This window comes from Macrobrachium nipponense, chromosome 10 (genome assembly GCF_015104395.2).
Source record: "Macrobrachium nipponense isolate FS-2020 chromosome 10, ASM1510439v2, whole genome shotgun sequence".
Classification (NCBI taxonomy): Eukaryota; Metazoa; Arthropoda; class Malacostraca; order Decapoda; family Palaemonidae; genus Macrobrachium; species Macrobrachium nipponense.
In genome coordinates this window covers 66,951,200-66,973,129 of record NC_087204.1, presented here as the reverse complement: position 1 = coordinate 66,973,129, position 21,930 = coordinate 66,951,200, and the positions used below count along the sequence as shown (strand labels likewise).

The 21,930-nt window shown below is 37.0% G+C and overlaps 1 protein-coding gene across 1 annotated transcript in view; it reads right to left on the bottom strand.

The window, feature by feature from the left end:
* The window catches only part of LOC135223654 (transmembrane and coiled-coil domains protein 1-like), a gene marked incomplete in the record, with an annotated part of 392,453 nt that overhangs the window by 227,392 nt on the left and 143,131 nt on the right, over positions 1-21,930 (bottom strand). Inside the window, 2 exon segments of the mRNA XM_064262306.1 lie at positions 2,581-2,673; positions 4,757-4,964. Of these exon segments, the coding sequence (XP_064118376.1) occupies positions 2,581-2,673; positions 4,757-4,964 (301 nt within the window).

Genomic DNA, 21,930 nt, shown 5'->3' with positions numbered 1-21,930 from the left:
CCTCATACATTTTCCATATTCCTCAATAACAAGCAAAGCAGTATAGTACTGCAGCTCGAAGATATCCAGGCACTGACTAAATAACGTTTTACTTAAGTATGCCTCTCCAGTAAGCATAGAAAATGGTTCAGCAAGTTAACACTTACAATAGAAAATGGGTATTTCTAAATCTACAGGAAACTATTACAAAAGGAATACAACCATTCCATGGCTTCATCACTAACTACATTTCCCAGCTATAAATGCTCTTTACTCCGGCCTAAAAAAAAATTAACTTGCCTTATTAAAACTATAACCTTTAGCGCTGCAATAACCTACATTCTAACACGAAATCAGACCATCAATGACAGCCTTTACCGTGCGAACTTACGATATTGATATACATGGGAAAATGCAACTCTCCACACAAAACCAGTAATATCTGTGCGTAAGGCTCAATTTAATTTGATATTCTAAAATAATTAAAAGATAACAACAACAAAGACTACCAGCAATTATGAATTATTTCAAACGCTGTTATTCTGAAACGCAATAGTGCGTCATTCTTGTATACTATGGCTCTCGAATGTGTATACATTATTCATCGTTACGAAACTAAATCATATATTAGAAACAACGCGAAAACACTTCTCAATAAAGACATGAGACTTTATTATGAGAAAATAATATACTCGTACAAATTAAATTTTGTTAAACCATGCGAAAAATGTCATTTTGGAATTACAATGTTTCAAAATGCAAATAGTAGTAAATCAGCTGCATTAACAAAAGCCATATATTAATAGAGAATGAGAAATCAGTTAAAATCATGAACGTCATGTCTAGTAATAGAAAGTCACAATGCAGTTAATGTTAGCGAGTAAAAAAAAAAACCCTTCCAAAGGAACCTGGGCAGACCTTTCTTGGCAGAACTGAGATGGATCCCAGGACGAATCCGGCTATTTTCACTCAGTGTCCAGTAAATGTTTGCCTACTTCACACTTTTCCTTTCTACATACATAAGTTAAACATTTGGGTTGGGATATACCATAGTATGTGTGTGTGTGTATATATATATACTATAATATATATATTCAATATAATGTATATATATATAATATATAGTATACACACACACACACACACACACACACACACACTTGTGTGAAACTAAGTATGTATATGTAACTGAATCACGAAGATATGGAACGTGATGAATATATATAAAAACAATGGCAATAGCCACGAACGGAGAAGTGAAACAGTGGTTTGCTAAGCCTTCCCAAGACCTTAGATGTACAGAAGAAGGCACACCTTGGGGGCACTTGTACTTTTATAACAAGTTCAAAGAAGAAGTTGATAAGGTCAAACGACTTCTCCGAAATCGAGCCCAGGGACCTTTCCACAACGTGAGGGAAAACAACCCGCCATACACCACCTGACACGGAAATCAACCTGAAACCCAAACTTGCAATGTGCCCAGCAACATAAAGCAGCTTCATTAGCAGTAATGGCAGCACTAGCAGCTGTAGTGACAGAGGCAGCAGCGGTAGCATGAACAGCAGTAGTGACACTAACAGCGCAAACCCAACAGTGCCACGAGAATCATACCGTAACCAGTACTAGCTGTCATAATGAACAGTTTACTCTAAACATTTACGATTATTCATTTCTATAATTTTTGCGTACATGTGGCAACAGGGAAAACTATATTCCACCAAATCAAGGTAACTAAACAATAACTACAATATTCGTTCAGGATGAAGTATAATAATCGAGTCAATTGTATTTACAAATATAATCACTATGACAGTTAGCTTGATTATATATACAAAAAAGACCATGTTGATCAATGTACATTGACGAGATATTCTCTTTATCGACACCGGTTCTTGATTATGAAGCCAACTCTTTCAAGATTCTGGCTCATTAGAATGTGCTTCAAAACGCAACAATACATGAGCTGATGAGACTCAATGTGATGATAGGGAAAACTAAAAGTAAACAGGTGATGTCTCTATCTAAAGGGCCCATAACAGTTTAAACAAATTTTGCATGTGCAAAACCAAAGGCAATTTTCTGTTAAATGAACATAATTATCAAACTAACACAGAAAATCTTTTTACACCAATTTAAAAGGCGTTACAAGAGCTCATATTTCCTGAAAAAATATATTGACATAAGGGATAATTAAATACAGTTAAAACAAAATAAAAGAGAATTTCTCCTCCGAATACATAAACCTCTCCATCCTGTACTACAGGTATGCCAGGCTAAATACTGGTCTCTTTTAAGTGAAAAGAACTGAATAGAGAGAGAGAGAGAGAGAGAGAGAGAAGAGAGAGAGAGAGAGAGAGCTCTCGAGTGAGTAACGAAGGCATTTTTTTTCTTTTTTGGTCAACTGGTGCACGTATCTTTTTGGTTCTCTTTTCCCAAAAGACGGCAACACCTGGGGGTAAGCGAGTTGCGTCTCCTTCAAAGGGAAGACATTAAAAAAGGGAGGAGGAGGAGGAAGGAGGAGGAGGAGGAGGCAGGAGGAAGGAGGAGGAGGAGGAGGTCTGTGCATGTGTTTTTTACTTTTGATTAATCTTTCATTCTCACCTGAGTAAGACCTGTGGCAATGAAAACTGACGCACCAGAGCCGGGTGGGGACAACGACTCCCTAGGGTGGCTAGGGCAGGGCTGCTCGGGTACCTGCCATAGTAATGAGAACCTGGTCAAAGCCACACCCGTCACCTCAGGAGGAAAAGAAAGAAGAGCATATTCCAGCCCGCTTCCCCCACATCCCTTCAAAAAAGCATTTGTTAGCCACAAATAAAAATGACAACTGAAATGTAGCAGACACAAAAGCATTATTTCCAATACAAAATGATTAATATTAGATACCAAACTGAAAAAGGCATATATGTACAAAAGTAAAAATAAGTGTCACAAAAAGTACATACAAATAAAACACATTAATAAGTGACATGGAAATACACACATAATAGAAATTAAAAGTAAATTAACACATGAAAGGGACGCAACGAAATGAAAGCATAAATCTACGCCGCATTGTAGCTTGTGTCACATAAAAAAATAAAAAGAAAATATATATATATTTATATAATAAGAAGAAAAATGCCATTACGGCAATGCCATGCAACCTTCGACTTTAAGGCGTGGCTGTGAGACCAAGTACCAAATTTCAGTCCCTAAACCTAAAGGGATTAAGAGAAGCCATTCAACAAACACCTCCAGTTGGTAAAAAGACTTTGGATTTCTCCTTTACATGAAGTCCTGACTTGCTTAGATAAGCAAATAACTAAAACAAATAAACAAACAACTAAATTTACACGACTTATTTCTACAGGCCCACATGGCTACCACACATGCAAAGATGTATGGTTACCATATTACTGAAAGAGGGATTTTTAAGGTCACTTGAAGAGTCAAATAACAAGAGGAATCTCGCATCATCACTATACCAAGATCCTTCATCAAAATAATGCATGTCACTTTCCATATTAATAAAAAGACTCCCCAAATATACATACATACATATATATATATATATATATATATATATATATATATATATATATATATAATTATATGCGTAATAATACTAAAGAAATTTGTCCAAGGCCTAAAAACTAACCTGAAAAAAATCGTTATTTACACGAAGAAAAAAAAACATTGGATTACCGCTTCTCAAAAACCGAGTAACAGTGTAAGTTGAAAAGTGGAATATATGATAATTTTTCTCTGAGGTACTTTTGCGTGTTAAGAGTTACCATTAATTTGCTGTGGTGGGAATTTCTATGCTTTATGTCGAGTTAGAGCAGACCTGCACAAATCCTGTTGACTGGGCGTTTCACAAACCAAACCACGGTTGCTGGTTCCGGGGAGGAAACTCCGTTATGCTAGCTCTAGATAAAGAAACTGAGTACTTTTCTGTTTCTTGCAGTTTAATACAGAGAAGGAAGATTAAAGAATAAATAATGGAACAGGATCAATAGCTCATGCCTAACCTAACCAACGAAATGCCTGGGTACAGCCCCACTGAGCAGGTTAAAAAAATAAATAAAATAAATTTGAATATGAAAACGACGAAGTATCGCAAAAATGCACGGAATCTCAGGCAAAACACGACAGTACACAAAATCCATACCATTAGTCTACGGGCAGTACCACCCGCGTTTCACTTACCCATTCCAGATAAGCCGTGCTCTGCGGCAGAGGGGATACGGTGGAGCGGGAGAACGAGGAAGTTACGTAAGGGGCGGAGTTGAATACTGGGAAAACGGAGGCATTGAACTAACTATCACGGTACATATGCCTTAGACCTGGTAGTACAGACGCTAACCCAGAAACGACGTCGACGGCTTTTTCTTCAAAAACTAGTTACACAGTTCTCAACATGACGGCATTTGAACACTTCCATAAACTCTGCGTCATTACCAACATATATTTCAGTAGACAGTGATACAGTAATACATACTTGGAAAATGGTGCAGAGCTGCGATAAATGCAACAACAACTAGTGCTACACGACACACGAATAAAAATAAACGGTGCTACACACAAAATAAAAACAGTTACACAGATACCGATGAAATACGTCATGCATATTCAACTGAATCAGATCAACAAATACCACCGAATGACAATATGACCTCGTGGATCTGTAAATCTAAATTCTCTTCTAAGTACAAATACCAACTTATAAATAAATCTTCCAAAAGCAAACTAATATAGCTATCGAAAAACAGAATTTCTCACGTAGGGTACTTACAGATTCTGGGCGTGTCTGAGTAGCGTGGGCGGGGTGGTGTGCAAGGGTGTGGCAGCAGAGTGGGCGTGAGCGCGGGCGGGAGATGAACCACGGGAGTTTGATCCGACCTCTTCGCCTCCACCACCACCAACACCTCCACCTCCTCCTCCACCTCCTCCTCCTCCTCCTCCACCTCCTACACTACCACCCACCCGGCGAACACTACTGCCTGTAAATAAAGAAAATTATCAAATACTGACACAAAACACGAACTCCAATGACACAATAAAGCGCGAACAAGAATTACCTTCCATTGGTTGCGCATTCTACATTACATTCTGGGCCTCTTGTTTCTATACAAAAGTACGAAATTATAATTTCAAATAGAAAAATAAAAGCAAAGCTACATATCTCCAAGAGTTGGTAAAGGGCGTAACCAGTCATTAGTGGGGCTCCCGAATCTCCCGCGTTGCCATATCTCGGATTTCCTTGTCTATCTAACCTTTTCTGAAGTCACTTCCATTTACAGGTTTAAGAAATAATAACGGCAATAAAGGGAAAAGCAACGCTCATTTTTCGCTGATCACTTATTTCTTTGTTCAACTTGTAGTCAATCAAATTTTCTGTCTGAATATTGTTTTATTTTCTGTAGTATGTTGATTAAAAATTATATTTCCTAATTTTATTATTCAAAAGAAGCATACATAGCAAAAGGCCGTAAATTTCAGAGCAATACCCATATAATCAATAAGAAATAACAATGAACGAAACTTTATATTTGTGATAATTAGTCACATTGAATAAAACATTACTCTATGTAATAAAACATAATGGGTAAAACAAACAATAATAAATTCTTTAAATCAATAAATATAAGCAAAGGACAGTTTGGTCGGGAATATCTTGTAGCAAGTGCACTCGAACCCATCGTGAAAAAGGCCTTGATATGGGATTGAAAAAATAATGTACGTTCAAATCACTGGAATCCGATGTCACATATTATTTAGAAAAATTTAAAACTATATTTCGAATGATGAGTAAACACATAAGATCGCTTGGGATGGATGGATGGCATAGACGGACATAGTCCAGGTAATTCGTCGCTAAATGCAAAGGAATGGTGAAATGACACCATATAAAACGTATAAAACTAGAAAAACATTGATTTCACTCACTTTCATTAGTTACTCATAATCCTTTCAATGTGGTTATGTTAAAAATCAATTACATACGAATATCAATCAGGAAAAAAAATTTTACCTGTCAAGAAAATAAATTAAAATGATAAACCCGGATTTTTTTTTTTTTTTTTTTTTTTTTTTTTTTTTTTTTTTTTTTTTGAAAAATTTGATGGCAGAAATTTTTGCATCAGACGAGTGTGTGTATACTTGGTCACTACACTTGGATCATTAACATAACTCATTACAAGGCGCACACTCAGCAGCGTTGCTACCTTGGCCAATATACTCAGCCACCTTAAAAGAATATTACTTTTATCTTCTTGGAATGAGGACGACCACTATCTGCGCTGCTTCTAAAGCCCTGCCTGACAATTCTTATTACTGGTTCAATATTAAAATGTACGATCTTAAGGGCAGTTTCATGTCTAGGTGGGGAACTCAATATAATTTAATATATATTGCAACAGAATCACGATTATTTATGAGGTACGGTTCTAAAAGAGATTATTAAAAAAAAAACTTTAGAATCTGATCAAATTTCAATGTTTCTATTTTGAAAATCCTCATCATGAACCACAGGCTGTGTCATATTTAAATGCAATAAGATGGTTGGTTAACTGGGATTAGGTCGACCTTGCCAAGCTCGAGCCTTTACCCTGAGGATGTCCGAAGATGTTGCAGAAGGCCTGGCGTGAGCCTCTGGAGTCTTCAAAGCAAAAGGGATCCTCAATGAAATGAACGTTCAATACCAGTGTATCATTAACAGTCAATAAACTGGAAAAATATCAAACATGCATCAAGTGTGCATACATAATTCCTGCCTTTTCTCACTTCTCCCTCAAAACATGTTTTGTACAAAAACACTTCTACGGAAGTCGAATATTTTTTCACTGCTGGAATACCTGTTGTTAAATAATAAAAAAGTAATTCAATTTCTTTTATATGTATATGTATGTATGTGGAAGTGTGTGTGTGTGTGTGTGAGTGAATGGACAATGAGAAAATAAATACAAAAAACGCACATGCACAATAAACTGTTGACCCTATTCGAATAAAACGTGATTGGAGAACTTCCGATTACACAGAGTTAACCAACTGGCGGTCAGGTCATCTACTGAATGGACGACCTATGAAAGGCAAAAGGTCTTCGGCACAAGCTCTCGTGACTGCAGATCGGGCGGCGAGGGCTCGACTCACTCTGAAGTCATAAGACTGGCTCTTTTCCTGGCACAAAGGTACTCAACTTAACGTTTACTCTGGATAATATCCGGTCCTATGTATTTCTTACCTACGTGAGCATTAAACGTGGCCCTGCTTTGTATGCAATAACCAGTGATTATCAGATTTGCGCGTCAGGCACTTTACAACGTGATCAAATTTTCTGGCCAGTCTATGATTTATTCTATTTAATTATTGGATCCTTTATGCAGAACTCATTTCAGTCACATTTACAACTATCACATTTGTCAAAGAGTAGGTACTCGCCATGAAATTATCTTTGTTGATGAAGCGAAATGAAAGAAATCGTAAGATTTTAATACCATAATTTTATCACGTTCAAGATTTTAACTTCGATAAAAGTTCCCAAACTCTTCCACTTAAGGAACAAGATGTATCAGTCTATAAACTCCCGATGACTCTTCATTGCTAGTTTTTTACTGGTCTTTGCTTGCTGCACTATCCATCATCCACGTTCATATTTCACCCAAAAATCCTTGTGGTTTATTTGTATTATAGTGAATTTACAATGTACACTGCATACATCCTTCGTTCTTGCAAACTCAACTTTTCTTTCTGATGGTACGGGAGTTATTTGAATGTATCTTTACGCAAAGAAATTCAGACCTCAAGACTGGAGAGTTACGGCACAGAGGTTGGCCACCACACACACACATATTATATTATTCAGTAAGTCCTAAGCCGGAATGAAGCTGCAAGTCCAATGGCTTGCCCTACGTGCTTTGTGCTCGGGCGACCTTCCTTGGTGGTATCCCATCCCAATTTTAACCAAATAAAACGTTATGTAAATTTGCTGATTTTACGCCCAACAGCATGGGAAACATGTTAATATCACTGGACATATATATATATATATATATATATATATATATATATATATATATATATATATATATATATATATATCGTACATATGTGTATAAACACAAAGACAAGAAGACTAGCTTTTATAATTCTGAAAGCCAGTAACTACAGACAATGCTCCTTATGTCATATCATTGTTTTTATATTCTGCAGAGGCAAAAATATGACATTCGAAAAATTCAACACAACAACGAAGTTAAGCGTCAATGGCAAAGTAAAAAGAACCATACGGAAAGAATTTCGACATTGAAATTTTAACCTGTCCCTGACATTTCGTCTCACCTTTATGTTAATAATAATAATAATAATAAGGAGAGAGAGAGAGAGAGAGAGAGAGAGAGAGAGAGAGAGAGAGAGAGAGAGAGAGAGAGAGAGAGAGAAAAAAATTCTTCCTGTTTCATTTAAAATATAAATTATGCTTTTGAGACTGCATGGACGTCTAACGAAGGAATTTTCAACGACAACTTCTTATTACATCTTCTTGACCCTGACACATGGCGGAAAGCGGTCACTAGACGTGGAGGATGACTATTTCCACTTTGAAAATTACAAAAGTTTTGCTCATAAAGCTATCACTTCTTTTAATTGGTTTTATCTAATGAACCGTAATTCAGGATTCCCTGGTAATGAATACGTGTCAATATTCTTACCGAAGACTCACTAGCAGCCATAAATCAGTCACTCCCTCGGCTGGAATCTAGGCCATCACTGTAACCTACTGCCACTTGCACCATACCTGTCCGTGTCGCTCTTTTGCGTTAAATAAAATCCAATCAGATTGTACATCTTCAATATCGAAGACCATGCACGCTCGAAGAGGCTGTCTTTTCTGTTGTTTTTCGGATCTATCTACTGATCTGTTGTCTACCGAGCCTTTCAGTACCCTGAGCGGTATTGACTTCCGCCGGAGTTGCTACTCTTCTTGATAATGGGTTCGTCCGCACACGGTTTTGGTTCAAAGTCCTCAGTAAGAGACTAAAATTCATATCTTATAGTCCAAATATTTTACGATCTGAGTGATTCAATGTCCTCTTCACGACGAAGCATCTATCCAGTACTCAATCTACGGTGTCTCGCCCTTTCCATCTCATTCTTGATTTGAATTTGTTCAACATTTCCGAAATTCATCAGTATATAAATCCAATCGTTCTGTTGTGCTTTTTCTTTTCTTATTCTTATTCCAGACGCCACCTCCTTAGATAAAGGGCATTAACTGTTTGGTTGTTTCTACCTTCAGTGCAGCCAAGATTCTGATATTTCCATACCATGAGTAAACAAAGTCTTTCATCTCTTCAATGCTCCGTTTCACCGCCTCTCTTTCTGCAAAATACGATGGGTACCATCAGGTATGCTTGCTTTAGTCAACTATTCACACCACATCATTCGTGAAGTGGTTTTCCATCTGAATAAAACTCTTGATACCTCTACCACACAACCTAATAAAACTTATAAGATTTTCAAGACATTGTGAACCTATGGATACCACCATATGTCTTGTTATGCTTCCAATTTTTCATAGAGTTGCTCTAGGAGTCTAGGGTGCATATCACTTCTATTATTCATATATTTCTACAATCCTCTTGGTCGTTTCGCCTCATGTCTTCAAAGTGAGGCTATTTTGCATCTGATAATTTGGGATTAACGCTTATGTGGGAATAACACTGATTTTTGCTTGTTTCTGTATGTTATCATTTCACCTTTTTTTCTGAGCGGGTGTGATGCTGCCATCGTCTCACGATCTTGGCATCTCTTCTTATCCCAACTTCATTAGCATTAAGTTGAAGATGCGCGATTGCATCGCCATTTCTCAATTTCAGTATTTCAGCTAGTGCATTGTACAGTGCATCCAGATGCTTGCCTTTTACAGCTTTTATATTCCTTCCTAATTCTTATATGAGCTCACGCTGCTTGTTCTACATTTAAACTTACTTCCAGTAATGGCGCCTCTTGTATTGTAGTATTCGCCTCGTCTCTGTTCTGAACCACACCAAAGTATTCTTTCCATATTTTCTCAACTTTTGGTACCTTAATAGAGTCCCCTCTCTGACTCTTCTGGGCTGCTCATTGATTATATATCTCTTACCTTTCCGGTGGGAAAGTTGCTCTACGGGACCTTTCTATTATATTTTCACTAATTTTGTTGAATCTTATATGCAATCATTCTCTTTCCTCCTTTAGAGTGATTCATGTTGCTTTATTGCAAGTTTTATTCGACTTTTTATCCTTGTTTTTTTCAGCCGTCTGCTGATCTAATCCTTATCTTCAAACCAATAGTCTGTCTCGTGCGACTATCTGACTATAGTCTGCCGTATATTTCCCACCTCTAATTAATGTATTCACCGCCTCCTTCCTTCCTTTCCGTCTACAGCATTTCAAAGCTACAAATCTAACGTCAGCATAAAAAGTAAAACAATTTCAGATTAAACTTATGTATACAATCAATCCAGTTTCAGTACGACTAAATAAAAATAACTCAGTTCTTCTCTTTTTTATTTTTCCGACTTATCAAAAGCGAATTTAATTTTTCTGCGTAGCTATCACCTCTGCTACCTTCCTTATCCCTCACCTGAACTTTGCAGGCAACTACCAGTTAATGGCCAGGGGCACTGCCAGTTCCATTTAGACTTCTTACATCTATAAATTTCTATATCTTCTACGCATGAAATCATTATTATACATGCCCAACATTCCTGTTACTAGGGAAAAAGACATGTATTTCTTGTCCCAACATAACGCACTGTAGCCAGCAAGTATTCTTGGAGCTGACAATAAATATCAGCAGCCGATACCACTGAAGCCCCACGTGATTGGCTGCTCAACACCCATTACAGGGTGCAATATATACTGCCAACTCAAAAAAACAAAAAAAGACAACAGTATAGTCTGATCTGAGTTAATTTAACAGCATGTATTTTTTCCAGTCAGTGGCTTTCATCAGACGCTAATCGAGAGTGGACCAGCAGGAATTTACCTTCTCGTGGACCAGCAGGAATTTAACTTCTCGTGGACCAGCAGGAATTTACCCTCTCCTGGACCAGCAGGAATTTACCTTTTCGTGGACTAGCAGGAATTTACCCTCTCGTGGACTAACAGGAATTTACTTTCTAGTGGACTAGCAGGAATTTACCCTCTCGTGGACCAGCAGGAATTTACCTTCGTGTTGACTAGCAGGAATTTACCCTCTCGTGGACCAGCAGGAATTTACCTTCTCGTGGACCAGCAGGAATTTCATTTAAATCTTAATTGGTCCAGATTATAACATATATCGCGAAATAAATTTTCATAAATAACAACAATGCTTCGAAAATTGGGTGCAAAATTGTGCTTCTACCAAATGAAACTGCAAAAACTCATTGAGACCACAAATGCAGAGCAGTGAACCGCTCATGACACCTGCAGGCTACGCTCAAGTCGTCCGATGACGCCTACGCGTTGGAGCATTCCGTAGGCCCTCCTTTTGACAAAGTTACCCCAACTCTTCAAATATGACATTTATTTTGTCATACTTGACCTCCAATTTATTACCTGTGTTTCTAATACCAATATGAGGTTAAACTCTGATATCTAATTGTTTAGAAACATCCATCATCCCCTCTATCAACGCCAAAACCTACCAATTAAAAGGATTGTGCTATTTCAGTGGACTCAATTTCATGACTTCTCCAGACTGCGAATAGAAGCGGTTATTGACTCATGACTTCTAGCTAAACTATAACCATAAACAAGACATTTGCTACTTGAAAATTATTGTCTGAATCAAAGACCACTGAAAGAAAATTCTTCCCTAATATTGGAGAATTGGTTTGTAGTTAGAATTAAACATGTTTTAGTTTTTTCCATCACTCGTAGATGGCGCCCCTTGAACGCTGCTGGTTGCGACTGAAACCAGATACGTAAATCTTAAAACTAATTTTATTTAATACCATTCTTATTTTGATTATTATTTCGTAAACTGTCGTTTTGAATTATTATCCCTTTTATCTCATATGTTTAATTTCGACTACGACCCTACTACTACTATTCTATTTTCCTTGCTCCTACTACTCGATTCTCCTTGCCCTCGCTACTTTACACTCCTTGCCGACTCGTGAATCTTTCTCCGCCGTCTCTCGATGGCATTTTATTTTATACAATTAGTTTCTTCTGCATCTGCTTCTGCTTCATCAAGCAACAGTGAGCTCTCGGGATATTACCAGTTATACCTGTGAAATAGGACTTGATAATTGTTTTAGATTAAGTGATTTCATTTGAAGTTCATCTCTGTTTTAAATTGCTAATTCATGTGTTTCTTTAGCCACACAGAGGTAGTGCCCCATTCCCCCTGCCCATGTTGGTGTCTTAATTGATGCAAGCCTGCATCCCATTTGTTGAAAGTTGGACACTTGGATGACATTCAAGACAGCTGCTTCAAATCACCGTAAGGGCTGTACGGACTCGTGTGAATGGTTACAGCAGTTGATGACCGTCCCTAGTGAACTGTGAAACACTGAAACTAGTCTCGTCGCCACAAACATACGCTAGTTTACAGCAGGATCCCAACTACGTATCCACGTCATCAATCCGGAAAACTTCTGTGATATCAACTACGCCCGAGAAATGCATACAAATTAAGTATTGTGTACTGCTACAACAAATGGGAATCTTAAATGTTTTTGTTATTATACTGATATTTTACTTCTAATTTTTTATTTATGCCTTTTAATGGTTATACTCATCTCTGCTGAAAGTGAAGGTCCTTGGTGGTTATTATAATAGAAAAGCCACTACACACTGCGGGACCACCGTTTCCTTTACAACCACATTGCATGAAAATCATAACAGAAAACAACATTATGGATATATTTCTTACTCGTGAAGGGCTTAAAAATATTGGTTGAAATGACTAATCCTCCTTAAAATGACTATTCTGACGCTCAGTAGACTAGAAATATACCCTTGTACGAATCAATCCCCGATTTATCTCCACTAGTAAATAAAAACAACTCTATACTTAGTTACACTAGTGAAAAAAAAAACTTCCAGATCCAGCTCAACTACTTAAGGAAACTAAAAGCTTATCTACCAAATTATAGCCTATTACCCAGGCGAACACCTTAAAATGATTGCCACGTTCTCCACATTAAAGCTTTGGGCTCACTCATCCTTCTGAGAAAAAAAACTTTAAATATATAACAAGCACGGGACATTAGAATTCAACGCGCATACAAAATAAACGTACGTTTGTATGATTACGTGAGAGAAAAATCCCTTCTAAAAATGCACTCGCTATCTTTCCTGTCTTGGCGGGAACAGAGGTGGGGCAATTTTCATCATTCTGAATGTGGTCCCGCAGTGTGTAGTGGCTTTTCTATTATAATAACCACCAAGGACCTTCACTTTCAGCAGAGATGAGTATAACCATTAAAAGGCATAAATAAAAAATTAGAAGTAAAATATCAGTATAATAACAAAAACATTTAAGATTCCCATTTGTTGTAGCAGTACACAATACTTAATTTGTATGCATTTCTCGGGCGTAGTTGATATCACAGAAGTTTTCCGGATTGATGACGTGGATACGTAGTTGGGATCCTGCTGTAAACTAGCGTATGTTTGTGGCAAAAGACGTCAGTCCCTATCTTTTTACCTCTCGTTATTCATGCTTGAAATATTACCGAGAGACTTTGACATTAGTAGAGTTCCGCTACTTCTTGGAAAACCTGTGACGAGGACCTTAAAAAAAAAAACCTACACAGGGAAACTGTCATCGCCATCCTAATAACATTATTAATTAGATAAATGCCTGATTGTCTATAACGATCAATAAACTTTACCTTGTAAAAGAATGTGACAATGATCCTCATGGGTCCCTTCTCCCGACTTTGACGCAAAATCTTGAGTTAAATTCCGTAGAATTCAGCCTGGACTATGGGGGAACTTTTCGCTCTCTAATTTCAAAGTATGTTTCTTAAGATGTGCAGCAGAGAAATCTTTGATGCCCTTTCAAGCTCAGAACCATACAAAGCATCACTTCCGGGTTTACGGTTTCTCCGGAAACGTAAGACCTCGGCATTTACACATTAGAAAGTGCGCCATTTTGGAAAGATGAACCATGCGTTTTTGAGGATAAATTATTGAAAATTTATATGCGACTTAAATATCAAAAGTTTTGCTTGTATTTACGGATATTTGTAATCGATTTTTGCCATAACTGTAACTTCATTATCTACACGATGTGAAAACCCGAACTATTTAATGTGTTTGTGTGCTAGGAATCACACATTTTTTGACTAACACTTCATGATCTTTGGTGATTTTTAAGCATTACCCCAGATTCTATTCCTTATCATATTTGCACGATCAGAGACATGCATACATATTCCATTAAATGTATCAATTTCTGCCAACTATCACTGATACTACATGAAAAACGACTGACTGAATAATAATAATAATGATAACAATAATATTAATAACAACAACTATAACAACAATAATAATAAATTGTTATAATAATAATAAACAATAAACCTAACTAGTGAGATACTGAAATTTAATAACTTCAAAATTACACTCAACTATCATGGATAGCAATATGGGGTACTTTACCGTAATATGTCCAAATGTAGTCAAAAGCCCCAGCCTACTAAAATACTGCGTAATTACTAGTAGTGTTTAGGAAATTTGCTACGTCACTTTCAAGACACTATATCCATTAAAGTCTTTATGAAAGAGAGTATCAGAGACACCTGTACAAAAAACATAATGGCGAACCAAGATATTAAACAAGAAGAAGGGATTGCAACTTGCAAGTCGAATGTTTACCGGAAAACCATTACAAGCTCAACTTACCTCTGCAAAATTCTCTATCTCTCGCCAAGGAATTACTTACAACTATACACAGTACACTAATGCTGAATGACAATCAAGGCAAATTTCCCCCCCCACCCTCAACCCCTTCGACCTACTACCCCAGCGAAAAAGCCAATACCTTCTCGTCCCTCTTTTCTATGTCTCTGGCAGACCGTAGTACTATTGATTCCAGTGGCAGTGACATTTCAGAGAGAGAGAGAGAGAGAGAGAGAGAGAGAGAGAGAGAGAGAGAGAGAGAGCCTTTACATCTCTATCGGAAACTCTCGGGATTCCTGAGACGCCAGGTGGGATTTCTGGATGCACTTCTCGCGGTAACCTACCTCATATAGTACACGTGGAAGATGATCCATATAAAAAAACTGAAGTTTCTCCAATTAGGGACATGGTTATTTGCACTCATTCCCGTCCTTACAAACTGGACATTCTCGGGACACGAGAACGTCCGCCCTCATTGTACACAAACAAGGGGAACGAATAAATAGCCAACATGGCAATCACTTTCAACATGTGGCCGAGGAAGCATTAATTTCCCCTGAAATAATGTTTCCCTCTGAACACAGAAGCAGGAACAGCAGCAAACAGCAGAAGCTGCAGAGGCAGGCAGCAGGGTGGGGGAGGGTGGGGGTGGGGGCCGTAACAAATAGCTTTTAGGGCTTTTCTGAGATAAAAGCCTCTATTTCGGGCAAATCATCGAGCATTAAGACACTACCCGAGGATGAAAGGAGGCTGGACGGGGTACTACTCAGCACCCACGGGGACGGAGGGTGCTGTGGGATGCCATGAGTCTCATATGATGCTCGAGAAGAAGGCCACGACAACTTTTCAACAAATAATTTATTAGGAGAACTTTTTAAAGAGTAAATTTCGCGAAACTTTCTTGTTACGACTTAAATAATGAACACTCACTGAAAGCAACAATGTAAGTTGAGAACTGTTGGTGAGTTAAAAAAAAAAAAAAAAATTTTTTATATATATATATAAAATAACGGAATCTTACACGTGAGTCTAAATATATATATATATATATATATATATATATATATATATATATATATATATATATATATATATATATAAATATATATATATATATATATATATATATTATATATATATATATATATATATATATATATATATATATACATACATATACACATATATATATATATATATGTATATATAAATATTATATATATATATATGTATATATATATTATTATATATATATATATATATATATATATATAATATATATATATATATATATGCACATGCGTGCTTTGTGAAATTTTGTCACATACGAATAGCTTGGTTATATCCACAGACATTAACCACAAATGTCATAATATTGAATTCAGTGTCTTGGGAATAACATGTCTAAAAGGACATTTAACTGATATTTGTAAATTTGATATTAAATTATATTTTCGGTTTAATATTTCTAGTGTATTTATGTATTAACTTATACTGAAAAGAAATACACCGTTGGATATCAGCCCAGAAGCAATGGCAGATACAGCTCTTGACACCTTAGCTTGAATTCTTTTGCTCGAAGAGGGTACACGATTTCACATTGCAGTAGGGCATGTTGCTGAAAGAGGTGAGCGAATCTGGAGCCTCATGAGTTTGAAATTTCGGCGCCTCCGACATGATAAAGTCTGACGTGTGCATTGCGGACGAGATTGGAAGATAAATGCAATAAGGCAATTCTCAGGAACAATTTGATGCAGAATACAAGTAAAACTGGCAGAGGGACAAAACCTAGTGGCAGAGTTGGTAGAAATCCAAGTTAGAAATAAGAACTGCCATTTGGCAGATGGAACGTCTTCGATCCTACACAATCTAGGAGAAGTAGACAAATGGCCTCTCTAATACTAGAACAATAATACTCCATGCAAGAATGATTAAGTCTGACAAAAATCTGAAGATCCTCAAAGGATGTGTCCCCAAAGTCCATATTAGGCTAAACTTGCCTTCAGCACCAAGATCAACCATATTTAATCACCAAATTATTGAATGTAAAGTCTTAGAAAAAAAAAAATAAAGCAGGCCGACAAAATGCACCTTCCACGACACACTACTAAATGTTTCAAAATCGAAAAAGGTGACCACTCGACACAGACACAGATCTCTGATGATCTATGCTGGTTTACATGCATAGCAGATGTTTAATTATATAGAAAAAAGGACTCGATAAGGACTTGTAAGTAACCAGAGTTGCTGTGACACACAATGAACGACAATGATAATCAACAACGAATAACTGACTTAACACATGACGCAGGAATGGTTCATTCCTTAATACTAATACTGACAGCAGCCATCACAGCACCAGAGTGCCTGGCAATTGACTGGTCAACTTTGTCAACTTTGCGCCTGATTTCTTAATGGTAGTTCGACAGGCAACGATAATAAAAGTTTCTGAGTCGTGCGTTCCCGCTAAAATATGCAGTGTACCTGGATGGCTGATATAGATTATGCACCATAACAATTTGTTTTTTTACAAATCGTTATCCCATGTGAAGGACTGAAGAAAGTTTCATGAGACATTTTCCAATTGAAAACGGATTCTTCTCTACAAGAAAAACCAGTCTTTATAAACCGCTATATTTGAAATAAAACTCCTTTATTTTCTTATGTATGTTCCACATTTCTTCTTAAGGTTCATCCCTCTTAAACGATTTTTGATGAAATCAAAAATTATGATGAAAATGACGAGATGCCGTTGCGACTTATAATGTAACATCTCAAGACTTCAAATATACAACTAGTAAATAAATAAAATGAACGAACAGTGCAACAGCACAAACTCTGCCAAGACGAGGAAAACTTGAAATCCTCCTGGAACGGCTAGAAAGTAATTTGGACCAGGTTCTGGATACGGAGAAGAAAGATGCACATGTAAGATTTAGGCGGAAGGAGAATCTTTTCAGCAGCAGGGAGGAAAAGCCTTCGAAGAATCCACAGGGGACACCCCACACAAAGGAGATGCCGCAGCTGAACAAACCGACGGGGCCAGCACAAACCCGCAAGCACGTAGGCTTAGCCTGCAAAGGAAGGATATCCCAAGGTCTCTCTCTCTCTCTCTCTCTCTCTCTCTCTCTCTCTCTCTCTCTGACTCTTTTTAGCATAAAGGATAGTAAATGTTTAGAGAAGAAAGGGAGTTGTATTGGACAAAGGAAAGTCACTTGGTATTCTATTTAAACATTCTATTCGTGATATAGATAAAAGCATGGGGCCATGAGCGATAAGTCTTAAAAATGTTTGGCCTGATTTCATAACTTATCATTATGTCTCTTTAAGTTATAATAGTTAGTAGTATGTAAGAATAGAATATACAATATTACTACTAAAATTTGTCTGACGTTCAGGGGTTCCCAATCAGAAAGTTGCATAACTTCCTTTCTTGTGACAGACTTCTCGTATGCAGTAGCTGTGATTATTCAACACTTGCGTGTCTCTGTACAGTGGTGCTCAAATCTCATGCGAACATGATTCTTTTTGTATCGTCCAGATTCTCTCAGACTCAACGTGATGTTTGCCAAGTAGTGTTATACTTTTTTTTCTAATGTCATACATGTCGAAAAGTTTGTGAATTCACAGCTAGCCTATTTTCCTCATGGTTATATAAATATGATCCCTTTTATGCATTGGTATAATTCGTAATCTGTGTGATTTGAACTGATTTTCTTTTTTTATGCTGCTAAGTTCAAAATGCGGTGTGATAAGTTTAGCTGTGCCATCAATGAAAGCACACTTTACATGCTCCTCGGAATGGTCAACATTACGTCTGCTGCATTGACAGTAGACCTAATAAGCTCAATAGTCATAACAAACATATTCAACGTAGGAATATGAATTAAAAACAAGTTTTCTTTGAATGTTGAAGCTTTCGGCTGTGTTTAAGCTGCCTGTATGTTGCAAATGTTTTATAGGCCTAAAAAAATAATCAAGCCTTCTGATTATAATCTGTTATTAATGAATTTATTTGTAGAGATTATCTGTTTTTTAACGAATACACGGGGATATGAATTACAACCAATTTTCTTTGAATGTTGAAGTTTTAGGCTGCGTTTACGCTGCCTATATGTTGCAAAATGAATTATAGGCCTAAAAGAATAATCTAAGCCTTATGAAATATAATGTTACTAAGTTTTTATTTGTAGAGATTACCTGTTCTTTGACAAATATAAGATGATGATTTTGATTATATGGAGAAGATGACTATTAATCGAAATATCATAAGTATTAATATCATGGCGTATGGAACCCTTGTTTTTCAACTGATGTAAAATATTATTTTCTTAAAGTCCCTCTCCTCGCTTTTGGTGTATAATTATCCTTTCATAAGGTAACTTGAAGAACAAGATGTGTAGATAACCTCATTTGCTTTCTGGCCAGAAATTTTTAATAGAGAGATATGACTGTTAATTGTCAAGTAAAGAAATCTAACACCTAGGCCTAAGAATAATATCTTGGGCTTTGACAAAAGAATAATTGCATGGGCGAATATTTACTTGTATGCCATAATTTTTTAAATATTTAAGAATTATAGGAATTAATTATGTATGAAAATCCAAATAATCCTGTAACATATAAAATAAGTGTTTTCAAGATAATTTCATTGTCGCTACTCAGTGTAGACCTACTTATGTTACACCGGGTGGTGGTTGTTGCACCGACACAAAGATACGTCACACACGCTCCGCTCACACGTTGATATCGGTGGGCGCATTCTACTATTGTATATACATATTTACATATTGTTCAGCATTGAGATGTAAAAGCAATCTAATAGGACTATTTTAAATTTTTTATGTTGGCTTTGAAGCATTATGAATGTTATGACCATTTGTTTTTCGTTTTTTTTTATTTAACATTTGAACTGATGCTTGATGACGACTTCATTTTGGTCAAATGCTTCAGCGGTGTGTGAACGAAAGTTTCGAAAATGTTTCGTAGAGTTTTTTTTCTGAAATTTGCTTCACGTGACATTTTCTTACAGTTTTGACATATATGACAGATTTCACTCTTGAAACATATTATGTCCATATTGTATGCAATAATCGCGTTTCCGCATTGAAATAATAGATAAATATGGAGCTTGCTATGTTGCCAGTTAGTGAATTTTGAACGAAATCTTATGGAATCATGTTGCATGAGATTTGAGCATCACTGTACATCATCAACTGGCTCTGCTTTAAGACGGCAAAAGGAATAGATATTGAAGGTTAAAGTACAATGGATCTAAGCAAAAGAACACCATAGCGACTACAGGAGAGAGAGAGAGAGAGAGAGAGAGAGAGTGAGAGAGAGAGAGAGAGGAGAGAAGAGAGAGAGAGAGAGAGGGAGGGGGGGGGGGAGGGGGTGGGGGGGGGGCTTCATTCCCATTAGCATTCAAGACTGGAGTCAGGACAAAACTGTCCGCTGAAGCAGAAGCGATCACCCTCGTTTCCTTCCAGTGCATTAAATCACCATTTTCTTTCTCTGACACTTCCCGTTTTACTCTTTGCCCTTCTTTACTTACTGGTAACTATATGAATTTTTAGCTGTCATGTCCATAGCGTATTTCTGCTATTTCTATTCTTCGTTACCATCGAGGTATAATGTGCTCTCATTCTACTTCACCCTTCAAACCAACAGATTTACATTTTTTCTGTTCGCGCCTTCGATCTTAAAGAAGCTCCCTAAAACTTTCCAGCAACGTGATCAAGCAAAGCTAATATTTATTACCCATTCCAGATGCTAAGCTCCAAACGACGAAGACCAAGGTTTTCTTCCCAATGAATCAAATTTGACAGAAGTGAGATTACCACATTTTCTCGTGTCCCTTTTAGTTTCATATCTTTAAGTATATATTGAGAAAATATGCCCCGACAGTCTGATTCTCCCTTCATTTGATCACTGATCATTTATTCCTCCTACATCCGATCATTAAGTATTTCCCATCCCATCTGATCATTAGCAAAGAATTTGTCATCCCATCTGATTACGGACCAACTATTTTCCATTTCATTTCACAACTGACCAAATCCTTTCCTTGTCTTCTGAACACGACCAGGTACTGTCCCTCACATTACTGAACAAGCATTTTTCATCCCATCAAATTTCTAACGAAGTATTTTCCATCCAATCTGACCATTGGCCGAGTGGTTTTCTTCCCGGTTGATCATCAAACAAGTATTTTTCCCCTTGTCAGAGAACCGATGTTTTTATCCAACCTGATCACTAACAGAGCATTTGCCATCCCAACTCATCACTGACCAAGCATTTTCATTCCCATCTGATTTTTAACCAAATATTTTCCACCCAATTGATCAATGACCAACCACACCAACGGAAACTATAATAAGAAACAAATAAAAAAATACATTATACTCATAAATACACATACACACACACACACACGAACATGAAATTTACTTGGCTTTCGACGGCACCATTTCCCTTCTTCCTCTGGACAAAATCCAACAAAATTCTAGCTGTTAAGACTATGATGGTAACCCTGTTATCTCTACTGTTAACAAAACGTTTTGTAACCCACTTTAAAATTCTAATCAGTTGTACTCTGAAGAGGATGAGATATGGCCCCTTAGAAAGCTAAATAAATTTCACTGACTTACTTTGTGGGTTTTCCCAAAAAGGAAGACGGCGAGAAATGCGTTATTTTATAACGTACAAAGAGATAAACACACAAATAAATAAATAAATATATATATATATATATATATATATATATATATATATATATATATATATTCTACAGTTTTTTCCTTTATTAGTCGGCTGCTCCCCGAAGTGGTATTGTGTGGATTTCGGCAAGCCTCTTTGGACAGAGTTGCGAATTCCATCCTACTTTCCGTGCCTGTTGCGACCCAACACAGTCGCCTTCCTACGAGGAAAATTCAAGCTCAAATCAACAGATGCAACTGGATATTTCAGGAAACAGGCCTAAGTCGTTTCTCTCCAGGTAGGGGTCGACTTCGGGACTTTCACTGCCGATGAGAAGCTGGTAACCACTGATAAATAAACAAATGTGCCAAAGATTCTTGGGGG